This window comes from Nothobranchius furzeri, chromosome 2, assembly GCF_043380555.1.
Source record: "Nothobranchius furzeri strain GRZ-AD chromosome 2, NfurGRZ-RIMD1, whole genome shotgun sequence".
Classification (NCBI taxonomy): Eukaryota; Metazoa; Chordata; class Actinopteri; order Cyprinodontiformes; family Nothobranchiidae; genus Nothobranchius; species Nothobranchius furzeri.
The window spans coordinates 7,459,226-7,472,573 of NC_091742.1; the positions used below are offsets into that span (position 1 = coordinate 7,459,226).

Genomic DNA, 13,348 nt, shown 5'->3' on the forward strand with positions numbered 1-13,348 from the left:
CGCTCCACAGCAGCGATACACATCAGGCGCAAATAAAAGACAGAAAACATTAAAGGAAATGAACCGACATGAACGATCGCGTGTCAGTGCCTACGGTCTGGCACAGCGCGTTGCCCCCCCCCCCCCCCCCCCCCCCCCCCCGAGCGCAGGAGCTTGTCACCTGCTGACAGCAGGCTGCTGTCTTTTCAGAGGGCTGCATCTTGCCGGTCATTATCACGTGACAGCGACTAGTCGACGACAGGCATAAAAAGTCACTATAGTGAAGTTGACTAGTTCATACAACCCCTACTGCTGCTCTCCAGAGTGTTCTGCAGCATAATCAGCACGTTCTCTTTGAACTTGATAGTGTAATGACCTGGCTGGGGTTGTAAGCCAGGTGCATTCTGGGTATTGTGTTATATGTGTTTCCTATCATTCTGCTAGTTCCTATGTGCTGATTTGCGTGTTGTGTGAGTGTTATGTAAGCCACAGGAAGGTGATGTGTGTTCTGTGGAGTGGGTTGAATTAGCATGGTTAACTGACACCGTGACTCTGTGTGGTAGGAGCATGATAGAGGATCGTGTCTGTAGCGTTACAAAGCGTTGAAGAAAAAGCCTAATAAGGATCTGCGTGAACCTCTACTGCCTCCTGTTGGTTGATTTGGGGACTATAACCCTGCCGCCGGGACGCTCATACTTGCTTGATACTACATTCCACCCGGCCACAATAAGAGACCGGCCATTATTTACCTCAACTGACTCTGACACCGGCCACAATTGGAGACCCAGCCTTTAATTAAATTCCGGCCTGTATTAGAGGATTTACGGTATACAAAAGTATTTGGTTCAATACCATCAGGGGTTTGTATGCTGTTTAAGAATCTACCTAATATCACTTCATTCCACAGGCCATTGACATCTCCCATACAAAATTTTGTTGGCAAAATTTGCTTTTCTAAGCAATCTAAAAACAACAATAAATCGATCAGAGCTTTATTTCAGAGTACTATAACCATGCTACCATATGTCACTTTCTTCTGGAACCGGTTGTCAGATGGTATTATGTGGAACGAAATTTGGAAACTCCCTAATCAGTTTTTAATTACCAAACAAAATTAAAGATATTTCTTATAAATTAATACACAGAATTTATCCTTCTAAAGATTATCTTCAAAGCAAATTCAAATTAGACATTGACACAAGCTGTAGCTTTTGTAAAACTTCCAAGGAATCTACTATACATCTTTTTTGGTTTTGTAACCTTGTTCAAGATTTTTGGCAGAGTTTATGTGTTTTCATTTCAGAAAATATATTTAAAGGATTTGTACTGTTTTGGAAATATGCTTTGTTTGGTCTGCACAAAAACCAAACACAATTTAACTCTGATAACAGATATATGATTAACCTGTTGATTTTAATGGCTAAATTTCATATTCACAAGTCCAAATGTTTAGGAAGACATCCCTCTTTTTATGTATTCTCCTTTGAACTTGTACAGTATCTTAACTCAATTAAGAACTCCACTAACCCAAAGCTATAAAAACTATTGATGTTTGTGAAAAAATCAAGATCTTTCCATCACTTTATTCTTTGGCTTGATCAGTTACTTCCCCCTACCATATTTCTATTTCTATTGTTGTTTCTGAAAACTGTTATTTGTTTATCTATGCATACAATTTCTTTGTAAGTACAACACCATTTTTGTGGTACTGTTTAATTCCATTTTGTATTGTACTGATGTTTAAATAAAGGTTTATAAAAAATACATAAAAACTGATTCCAAGTAAATGAATGAAAAGTTTATATTACATTAAATCAAAACGCATTCATTCTTTTCTGTTTTACACAAAATGTGTACCTTTTAAAAAAGGTATTGTAATGTTTTATTCGGTGAGTTATGTCGGAAACTGTTTTTTTTTTTGTTTTGTTTTTTGCTACTTGTGAATATTATTGTTACTATTATTTTATTCATTATTTTGTATTATTGCTTTTGAATAATTAGTTACAACACTTAATTTCCCTCTGGGATTATTAAGGTATAATGTAAGTTGCTTTGGATAAAAGCGTCTGCCAAATAAATAAACATAAAAATTAACATAAGGTATTTTTATTTAATTGAATTATTTCCTAAGCAAAACGCCATGACATTTTAGCATTAGCATTACTGAAAAGTGACAGGGAAACTCGCTCTAACATTTTTTTCTCTTAATTTAGCTGAAAGCACAAATTTAACATGTAACAGAGCTCAAAATGATGTGTGGAGACAAAATACTGCTAAACCCAGCCAGTACAGTACTACAAACTCAGTTTTTACTGAAACAAGGACGGTAATTGTCTCCCTCCAGTGGCGATAAGCTGTAACTACATTGTAATGCTTTTCTTGTTTGCTGTTTTCTGAAAAGTCATTGATCTTTTTCATGATTCATTATATTATTTTGTTTTACTCACTGATGTTTTAAAGAAAATGCACAAATAAAAACAAATAACTATTAAAGTCCTCTGAATCTGCTACAAGATGTCTATTTAGGTTAACCGCATTTATGTACACAATTTTTAAAAAACTAATTTATACATTTAAATGTAAAATGGTAAATTGTATTTTATGCATTAAAAAATAATCAGTCAGTACATTTTAAGGATGAGTCAGTCCTGTTTTATCTTTTGATGCAGTTGCTGCTTCCGTCCTCTCCTCCGTGATACTACACGGCGTACGCTGATTGGTTGGATTTCGGCGTCACCTGCAGTGAACCAATCATCGTGGGCCACGGTGAGATTTTGTTCCTGATGTATTTGTGTGGGGACCACAGCAGTGCTACCAGTCTGTGTTTTTCAACTGAGAAGACCGGGAGGTAGCACTCGAAACCATGAGACCTCTTTTACTCGGTGAGTTGTCTTAGAAACTTATTTTTAATTTTAAGAAATATAAATATTGAATATTCGTTAACAGTGTGTTTATCTGAGTACGCTTAGCTAATGTAGTTAGCTTGTTTGGCTAAGTTTTTGTGCAAGGGGGCAGGCCTCCGTTATCAATGAATTCATATAAATTAATTTCACATCAGAAAAACTCTTAAATGTCCTAAAAGTATATATTTTAGTTTGTTGGATTAAATTAATCACGCATACTTTTCTGAGAGCCTCATAATGGATGTTGTCTTCCAGGAGTGCTGGGCTGCTCTTTGGTCCTGTCTGTCCACGCCATGTACTCATCCAGTGATGATGTTATCGAGCTTAAACCCTCCAACTTCAACAGGGAGGTGATCCAGAGCGACAGTCTGTGGCTGGTGGAGTTTTACGCTCCCTGGTGAGTCTAGTTCAACAGCAGCATCCTGCTGCAAGCTGGACAAATGCTTTATGGCTCAGAGACTTTTACCTGTTGAAACTTTGGGATTAAAGTAGATCGCATGGTGTCGAACTTCAAGTTTATTTATAAAGCGCCAAATCACGACAAGGGTCGTCTCGAGACACTTCACACAGTAAACATTCCAATACCGGTCAGTTCTTTAAGCCAATCAGAAAAAATGTTTCCTATTTAAGGAACCCAGCAAATTGCATCAAGTCACTGACGAGTGGCAGTGACTTTACAGCAATCCTCATACTAAGCAAGCATTTAGTGACAGTGGAGAGGAAAACTCCCTTTTAACAGGAAGAAACCTCCAGAGGATCCTGGCTCAGTATAAGCAGCCATCCTCCACGACTCACTGGGGATGGAGAAGATACACACACACACACGCTATGGTTATGTAACACTGGATGAGCTGAATGTTACTCTACTCGAGGGTCATGGGTGGAGAGAGAGAGTGAAGAAACGTCTTCATCAGAGCTGCAGCCATAACTTTATTAACAGTTTTTTTTCCTCCCCGCTAACTCTCCACTGACCGAACAGCACCCTCTCTCGGGTGTATCACTCCACCAGAGACACTCACCAGACACAAACATTATCAAACAATAAATCTCATCCTACACTCTTCCCTCTCTTTAAATGAAATATCCTCATTTCAGTTCTAGAAAAACAATAAATCTCATCCTAAAATAAAATGGAGGATCAATAAAAAAAAGGAATGCTTTCCAAACAAAGCATGCAACCGTGACATCAGAGCTTTTTTTTTTCAACTCAATACAAGGGTCTCACAGCATTAAATGCTTTGGCCTGCGAACCACGCGACCTGAACGAGTCGTGCATGACCCTTGCTGTGCCGGCACCACAGGAGCGGACTGCGCCTCCGAGGGTCCGCATCGTACAGGTACAGATGGGTGAGAAGGAGCCACACCCTGCCCCAGGTCAGGATGTCCAAAGTGTAGGGGAAGGGAACCTGACAATGCAGTATACCGTGGAACACTGTACACAGGTTGTAAACCTTCAGGCCGATCGACGTATGTGTCTGATCCCTTCCAAGTAGCTCGGTATGGTTTTAGGCAATCATAGTGAATGACTTTAAGGTCAGGCCCGGGTCGCCTCAAATCCAGTAGCCTGTAAATCCGTCCATCATTGTGAGGAAATGACCCGATGAGGCCCCGTCCAGTTTGGTTCCAGTTTCTTTCTCTGTGCTGTGGGATCGCCCATCCACACGAGATCACCACATTCATATGGCTTGAATCTCGTATGTCTGTCATAATAATACTCATGCCTGAGCCTCTGGTCCTCTCGATGAAAGTGAAGGGCCTTGAATGCCGCATCCAGACGACTCACCGGCTCTGCGCCGTAGTTCTGAGGAGTCAGTTGCAAACCCGGTGTGGACAGAGACACAGCGGCAGGTAGATGGGGTTCCCGGCCGTGGACCAGAAAGTAAGGGGAATAACCAGTGCTTGAATGAGGCGTGGAATTAAAGGAGAGAACCACAGCTGGCAAGAAGTGATCCCATTCTCCACCAAACTGGTGAATGAGTTTCGCTAGCTGTTCCTTTAACGTCCTATTAAACCGCTCATCCATCCCATTTCCACGAGGATGATATGGTGAGGTTCTTTTTTTCTTGATCTGAAGCCTTTTGCAGACTGTCTGTATAGTTTCGGATTCAAACTGCCGTCCCTGATCTGAAAACGGTTCTTCCGGAACCCCATGCTCAGGAATGAAACGTTCACACGGGAGCTCTGCAACGGCCTGTACTCTCTGATCCTGCACTGGAAACACATTCACATATTTTGTTAAATGATCCTGCACTACCTTCGAGGTGAGGGGCAGTTCGGTGATGTCTGTGCATACAAACTGGAAAGGCCTGTATGGACTGTAGGGGGGCCCTGTTCTGTGGAACTGGTTTCCTATAAGCTTCACATGTGAGGCATACAGAGCAGAACTGGTCAATATCAGATCTCATACTTGGCCAATAGCACCCCATCCAGTCTCTTTGGGGGCGTGGGTTCGGATCCCACCGCTGCCACCAGTGTAACACTCTGGATGAGCTGAATGTTACTCTACTCGAGGGTCATGGGTGGAGAGAGAGAGAGAGCGAGAGAACGACACGGGGAAACGTCTTCATCAGAGCTGCAGCCATAACTTTATTAACCGTTATTTTTTTTTCTCCCCGCTAACTCTCCACTGACCGAACAGCACCCCCTCTTGGGTGTATCACTCCGCCAGAGACATTCACCAGACACAAACAATATGAAACAGTTACATTGTGATGTCTTAGTAAATATTCTTTTTTGTAAGAGATAAAGTTTATTTTATTTATCCTAGTGAATCTATAATTAAACAGGTAAATTAGTAGTAGCACTCCGATACCTTAGCTCAGAATGGCCCCCTATTTCTTTTTAAAGCACAATAAAATGTCATTCCTGGTTATAAAGTGGTTTATCCTTCTGGTTTACTTTGGTTTATCGTTCACAACTTGTTTTCTTTTGTTTCTCCTCACAGGTGTGGCCACTGTCAAAGTCTGGCTCCAGAGTGGAAAAAGGCAGCTACAGCCCTCAAGGTAAACATAACAGCACTTATACTTTAAATTACAAAGATGATGAAGAGAAACATTCACACTGATGCATTGTTTGATACATGATCTTAGGTTGGTGTTCAGAACAAACTAGTAAGTTTCTGCTCTTGGGAGTTAAATTTCTACCTTGGAACATGTTTAATGAATAAAAACCAGCAATATCACTAAAAATCAGTCCATTTGAAGGCTTTAACTGTAAAGACATACTGAGCTAATATTTCTGCTGTCAACATAAATTTCCCTTCCTGTTTTAACAAATGAAACAGGAGAAATGTGGCTGTATAACCGGAACGGTGATCAGCATGAAAGCATAAATCGGAGAAATAGATTTTATTTGTCAAATATTTTTGTTCTGTTGAGAGTTCTGGAACATCAGGGTCGTGAGACAAAAAGGGAAGTTATTTTTATGTGAAGACAAAAATCAAACTTAACTAGATGAACTGCCTTTCTAGAAGAAATGCAGTTTGAATGCTGCCTGCTGAATTTTCTAAACACAGCATAGCTTTTTTAAGCTGACAGGTTTCAGCTAACACATTTGGCCCCAGTGTTGTCAACTGTTTTTGACTGAAAGTAGCTGAACTCCCCCCCCCCCCCCCCAAGTCGCTAGATGTCGCCAGATGACATCACGTGCTAATTTACATATTGATGACATCATCACATCACATTGGCGTTCATTTTCCCCATAGCATCTAAAATATATATATATATATATATATATATATATATATATATATATATATATTCGGGATGTAAGAAAATATCGATATGGCAATATATCGTGATATTCTTTCCAGCAATATTATATCGATATCAGGGGTGGACCTTTAAAGCGCCCGAGCGCCAATGGCGCTAAATTTTCTTGTCGGGCGGTAAATACTTGACGACTTACCGCCCGGGTGGCGCCCAAGCTTTATTTGTCATTTACACACCGGCTTTCACCTACATCATGGCCCCGCCCTGTAGGAAGCTGCCGTTTTCGTTTCGCGCGCGTGAACCTGCGCGCCTCTGTGCACGTACTGCACGATTCTAGTTATAGTCACGTGAACTATAAGTTCACTATTAAAGACGAAGTGGAACCACGCTAGAAACACACAAGCACGCAGGAAGATGGCGCCACCACTGGGATTGGATTTCTTGATGAAATCTCCGGCAAAACGCTTTAAAACTGGTGAGGAGAAGCGAGACAGTTCGAAACGGTATGAAGCAGAGAAGCGTGTGCGTAGGTGGAATGATTCTTGGCGTTTTAAAGAAGACGGGAGGTGCAGAGAATGGCCGTGTTCGAGTTGAGCAGCGCATCGCCTGGAAAACAGACGAGAGCAGACGGAAGCAGCAGGGGGAGGGGCTGAAAGCCGGCGTTTAACGTCGGGGACACACCGGCCGCGGAAGCGCCGAGAAGCAAATTGCTCACGAAATCCGGCCGCTGCTCGCCGCTCCTCAGTTCAGATCAGACGCGCCCCATTCGAGGCACGCCTCGGCTCAGCTGTAGTTTCTCTTTTAACTACTTGATGTCCTCCATTTCCTCTCTGCCTTTCGTGTGTGTGTGTGTGTGTGTGTGTGTGTGTGTGTGTGTGTGTGTGTGTGTGTGTGTGTGTGTGTGTGTGTGTGTGTGTGTGTGTGTGTGTGTGTGTGTGTGTGTGTGTGTGTGTGTGAGCGCAACTGAAACAAACAAATTCAAACTTGAATACGTTATTATGTTTGTGAATGTGTACAAAATAAAGGTTTATTACATTTAAAACGGTTCAGTTGTTATTTTGACTCATTTTGGCAGCTGACCAGCGGGGCCGGTAGATTCTTGGCGGGGCCGGTAAATATTCAGAGTTACCGGCCCGGCTGGCCGGTTGGTTTTGAAGTTAATGTCCACCCCTGGATATTCAAAAGCCGTGTGTTGGAAATATCAATATGGCAATATATCGTGATATTTTTTCCTGCGATTATTACATCGATATTCAAAAGCCGTGTATCGAATTCTTGAAAGAATTTACATGCAAACATTTGTGTATTTTCTTTTCATTTTGTGCAATTCAATCGCCAACCGCTAGTTGGCAGCAGTGTGCAACGAGTTTTGTTTCCGCCGTTGAAATGTAAATCCCTCCATCATGGTTCAGATACCTCATGTTAAACACGTTACGTATCAGTTTGGACTGTTTATTGAACATTCTTACAAAAAATTCAGTAAAAAAATTGCTTGTAACGTCTGACTGAATGTCTGACTGAATGTATCGCAATATATCGTGATATATCGTATCGTCTCCCCTCTATAGTGATATGCATCATATCGCCAGAATTTCAAAAATACACATCCCTTATATATATTATATTAGGACTAATAGGGAGGAAAATAAAAACTGTTATGTGTTAAAGTTATTAATTAGTATGATTAAAATGGCCCAAATTGCTTTAATATGTACAATAAATTCCAAAAGTATCAAAGTGACATTTAGACGGATATGGTGTGGTGATCCAAACAGTTCTGTTGTAGGATATACCTCAGACCTCATGCTCTCCTCATTCTCTCAGACATTTTCCTAAAAAGCAGTTTTTTTACACCTCATAGTTTCTCAACTTCTCTGTTGTGTATTCTCTCCATCGTGATAATAACGGCGCACCGAGCAAAAGGGAGCGGGTGTCTCATAGTATTATCCCTGTGTCACTGAAGGAAATTCAGATGAGCCACAGAGCTGTGTGTGTAAACGGGACGGTAGTTGAAACTCCCGTTGACTTTATTTGCCAAATGCAGGAAAAGCCAAAGTGTCTGATGGCTGCAGAACCAGAGATCGCAGGTTGACGCCTGTGCCATCTCTAGTGGAAGCGTGAGGCTGCAGCAGCAGCAGACGTAAATCGGCGTTCTCCAGCACTGCAACCCTACCTTTGTCTTCGGCGAATCAGCCCGGCCGAAAACGGTTTGATTGGTCAGTCCTCGTGCACATGTGCAGATTATCGTTCTCTTTCCTTACTCCCGGAAGAACGGTTCAGAGTGCAAATGGTTTTTGTTGCTAATCTGTAGGGAATATCTACAAGAAAGTTCTACAGAAAGTAGCAACGGGTCCTGAGAAATGTCACTAGGTTTGTCGCTAGGCGCTTTTTGGAAAAAGTCGTTGAGGGGGGTCAAAAAGTCGTTAGGAACAGTGACAAAGTCGCTGAGTTGGCAACACTGTTTGGCCCTCTGCGTTTGGAGAATGAAGTGATGCCACCAACATCGACGGTGCTCTAAAGGAGGCTACGGTGTTGGCCGAAACTTGTCCGCTTAAAAGGTGTAGCGTAGGAGAAGGCCATGTTATGCAAAGGCTATGATCAGTGGGCAGATTGTTGACAATTGTCATAATCTCTACGCTACAAAGGTAAAAACAAATCTTAGCCACAGAAACCAAGCAATGGAATTGGGGTGAGGCCACAAAAATCATGATACAACACACTTTCCACGGCAGTCGGTCAAACATGTGTGGGGATGCATGCTGCCATTCGAGCCGCACTAATTAAAATAAGTAAATATTTCAATGGGCTGAAATATTGCAGAAAAATCTTAAAAAATAGTAGATGTCGATACCAAAAGTGATCGTTTTTATACCAAATTTGCTAAAATAGCTGAAAATTTGAAGGAGCTGAAACTAGGTATGGACATTATATCTGCATCAATATCGGTATTGGCCGATAGTCATTTTTTAACATATCGGTCCGATAAATAAAACCAGGCCAATAATAACAACCAATATTTTTTCCATATTGTCTCCATTTGTTTGCCTGTTTCAGAGGGTGTGTGTGTTGGGGGGGGGTGATGTGTAATTGTTTAGTCATGTGACCGTGAACATAATCACGGAAGCGTAAATGTGTGTGGCGTGTGTGTGTACATAACGTAAATTCTGCTTTAATAATTTTCATTTTATGCAAAATTGCTGATTTTAGAAGCATTAATGTCAGTATATCGGTATCGGCAAATATCGGTCATCAGTCATAACAGTGATCCTAATATCGGTATCGGCCCAAAAATTTCATATGTGTGCATCACTAACTGAAACGGTTAAACTCTACAGAAGCAGAATAATAAAGAGACAGGAATACTATAGTGGATGCTGATGCAGCATTCAAATATTAAAGTCCTCTTAAAGCTTCATTTCATCTGAATAGTTGTCAAACTGTTAAGACACAAATAAAGGAAGACCATAGCATAATCAACCGATTAAAGATTTAAATAAATGAATGCCTGTTTGGCCGAACACGTTCAAAAGAGCTGCATTATGTTTGAAATCTAAACAAAGAGGTGCTCTGATTTCCTTTTGAACCCTGATCATTCAGACAGCCGTCTTCTGTCTTTGTCCATCTTTCAGGGCATCGTTAAGGTCGGTGCCGTCGACGCTGACCAGCATAAGTCACTGGGAGGCCAGTATGGCGTCAGAGGGTTCCCCACCATCAAGATCTTTGGAGCCAATAAAAACAAACCAGAGGAGTACCAAGGTACAAATGATGTCACTCCAGATGATTTTATTTATTTATTTTTAGGGATGCACCGATACTGGTATCGTTATCGGTGCCAATACCAATACCAATGCCTGTATCGGTAAAAGTTAACCAATACCAGGAACCGATACCAATGCAGTTGCTTGAAAATGGCTTCACTGTAACTTGTCATTTCTGTTCACCTAATATTTTAGTTTTGTGATGATTTCCATTCATATATTTTACTTTTTATCTACCTCAGTCTTTTCCTGTTGAAAGCAGAGAAGAAAATAAAATCTGTATTCCAAATCATTGCATTTTTTTGTGTGGTGGAAGTATTGGTATCAGTAATCGGCATCGGCGAGTGCTCAGATCCAAGTATCGGTATGATATCAGTTTGGAAAAAAGAGGTATCGGTGCATCCCTATTTATTTTTATTTTATTTTTTGCTGAAATCTTGATTTTATACAAAGTCTGGAAAAAGCTAAATCATGTTTATAAACTGTAATAACAATAATAGTTAACACCTTCAGGGGGACGCAGTAGCCAGGCCATTGTGGATGGAGCAATGAATGCTTTGCGTACGCTTGTGAAAGAGCGGCTGAGTGGCAAATCTGGTGGCTCTGGCTACAGCAAACAGGTAGAGGAGTTGGTGAACCCGAGAAATGTTTTTTAAGTTGTTGAAACTGTAAAAAAATAATTTTGAATTCTGTTCAGCAGAGTGGCGGCGGCGACAAGAAAGACGTGATCGAGCTCACAGATGACAACTTTGACAAGCTGGTGCTGGAGAGTGAAGACGTTTGGATGGTGGAGTTTTTCGCTCCCTGGTGTGGACACTGCAAAAAGTGAGTTTGGTAGCAAACAAACTGTTACCATAGCAACCTATGCAGATTTTAATTGCATAACAAATTAGATTCTGTTGCCGTTTTACAAAAGCTTATTTCTCTGAATCTCATAAATTTGGTGTTTTTAAGCATTAAAAATGAATTTGTTCTTAAAACAATAATAAATCTATCCTTAATTTAGATTTTTATTCTGTGGAAAGCATTCATGCTACATTAGTCACAATTCGTCCTCCTTCCTCCAGCCTGGAGCCAGAGTGGACAGCTGCAGCCACAGCTGTGAAGGAGCAGACCAAGGGCAAAGTTCACCTCGGAGCCGTGGACGCTACTGTACACCAGGTTCTAGCTAGCCGCTACGAGGTGAGTGCAAACGGATTAGACGGTAACTATTGCAAACAGAAAAGGCTGGTTTTGTTAAAAGTTGGGATGTTGTATTGCACTAATATGCAAATCTACTGCTGCAGTCATTCTGTCATGGAAGTATCAAACAAATCACTAAAAAAAGCTAATGTTGAGCTAAAAGGTTGAGTAGCTTCTGTGATCTGAGGTAAAATGATGATTTTCTTTGGAAAACACTTAATTACGCAATTTAAATGGTTTTGTATCTTTGGTGTCTCCACATCAGGTGCTACAATTTTACTGTAGTAAAAAAACTGATTTTTATGAAGTTAATAAACTAGGAAATGGTTACAATGCCATAAATGCAAATCTTCGTCCAGGTTTGATCGATTCTTGCTCCACGTCACCCATCTGAAACTGGAATTTCAGGAATCTTTTCGTGTTTTTAGATCCGTGGATTTCCCACTATCAAAATTTTCCGCAAAGGGGAGGAGCCAGAGGTCTACCAGGGAGGTCGCTCTCGTGGAGACATCATTGAGAAAGCACTGGACCTGTTCTCGGACAACGCTGCTCCTCCTGAGCTGCTGGAGGTCAGTGGGAATGTTCAGAACTTTTAGACGTTTCTTTTCTGCAGCAGCTGAAGATAAGTTTACAGTGACGCATTAAAATGAGTCATTTTGTGAACTATATTCAAAGTTTGTGGGGTTTTCCTCAGATCCTTAATGAAGACATCCTGAAGAACACCTGTGAGGACAGTCAGCTGTGTATAATTGGCGTCCTGCCTCACATCCTGGACACGGGTGAGACCACACACATCTAACTTTGAATTCAGAATTATAAATAAGAGGTTTTTGTTTTTAATGGTGACATTACCTGTTTTTTGTTTCTCACCAGGTGCTGCTGGTAGAAACGGATACCTGGAAGTGATGATGAAGATGGCTGATAAGTATAAGAAGAAGTCATGGGGGTAAGTACTTGAGTCTGATCCTTCTGGGTTTTAAATCCTACGTTAGATTTTAATGATGTCTCCTACCAGCTGGCTCTGGACGGAGGCGGGCGCTCAGATGGAGCTGGAGGCCTCTCTGGGTATCGGTGGGTTTGGCTACCCTGCCATGGCGGCCATCAACGCACGCAAGATGAAATTTGCTCTCCTTCGAGGCTCTTTCAGCGAGACTGGCATTCACGAATTCCTCCGGTAGGGGTGCTGTTGGTCTGATTTGTTTACGTGTGGAGAATTTACACAGAACAGATGGTGATGACACCTGTGGTTTCAGGGAGCTTTCTGTTGGCCGTGGATCGACCGCTACGCTGGGAGGTGGCACCATGCCCAAGATTAACACTGTGGAAGCCTGGGATGGCAAAGATGGACAGGTGAGGGGGGGCGATGTCTCACGCTGAAGGTTTGTAGGGAACATTTTCCAACATCCCTCTCCATGTCACCCTCAGCTTCCTGTGGAGGAGGAATATGACCTGAGTGATGTAGACCTGGATGACGACTTTGGGAAGGATGAGTTATGAGTCCGAATCACTTAGGATCTGACCCAGGCTGACTCGGTTGGGTCTGGTGCTGTTTGGTCCCACCTTCCCTCTCCTGGACGAATCAGACACCGTCGCTCAGTTACTGAAGAAAAGACATCAGACATCTGCAGTTTTTCTACATCATAAATCTGTCCCACAGAGACAGGAGGGAGGGGACCCATGTCCCCGCGGTGAATTCACTTTCATAAACCTGCTGAACGTTGGAGAAGCTGGATATTTATAAAGCTGCCACCAGCTGAGGAGAGGACGTTCCCTCTCCTCTCCTCAGCTGCCTTAAAGCACCTGTTTTAGGACGTGG

General features: G+C 41.8%; 1 protein-coding gene across 2 annotated transcripts; it reads left to right on the plus strand.

The window, feature by feature from the left end:
- The first annotated feature begins 2,726 nt into the window (after window positions 1–2,726).
- On the plus strand, window positions 2,727–13,149 carry pdia6 (protein disulfide isomerase family A, member 6). Of its 2 annotated transcripts, none has more exons than XM_015947415.3 (13): window positions 2,727–2,861; window positions 3,138–3,279; window positions 5,827–5,884; window positions 10,222–10,348; window positions 10,864–10,970; window positions 11,048–11,175; window positions 11,418–11,532; window positions 11,961–12,101; window positions 12,227–12,311; window positions 12,406–12,478; window positions 12,548–12,706; window positions 12,786–12,882; window positions 12,958–13,149. In XM_015947415.3, the coding sequence occupies exons 1-13, from the start codon at window positions 2,843–2,845 to the stop codon at window positions 13,027–13,029; spliced, it is 1,323 nt and encodes a 440-aa protein (XP_015802901.3). In that variant the 5' UTR covers window positions 2,727–2,842; the 3' UTR covers window positions 13,030–13,149. The 2 variants fall into 2 exon arrangements, with proteins under 2 accessions (XP_015802901.3, XP_015802902.3); XM_015947416.3 differs by having other exon boundaries at window positions 11,051–11,175.
- The last annotated feature ends 199 nt before the right edge of the window (window positions 13,150–13,348 follow it).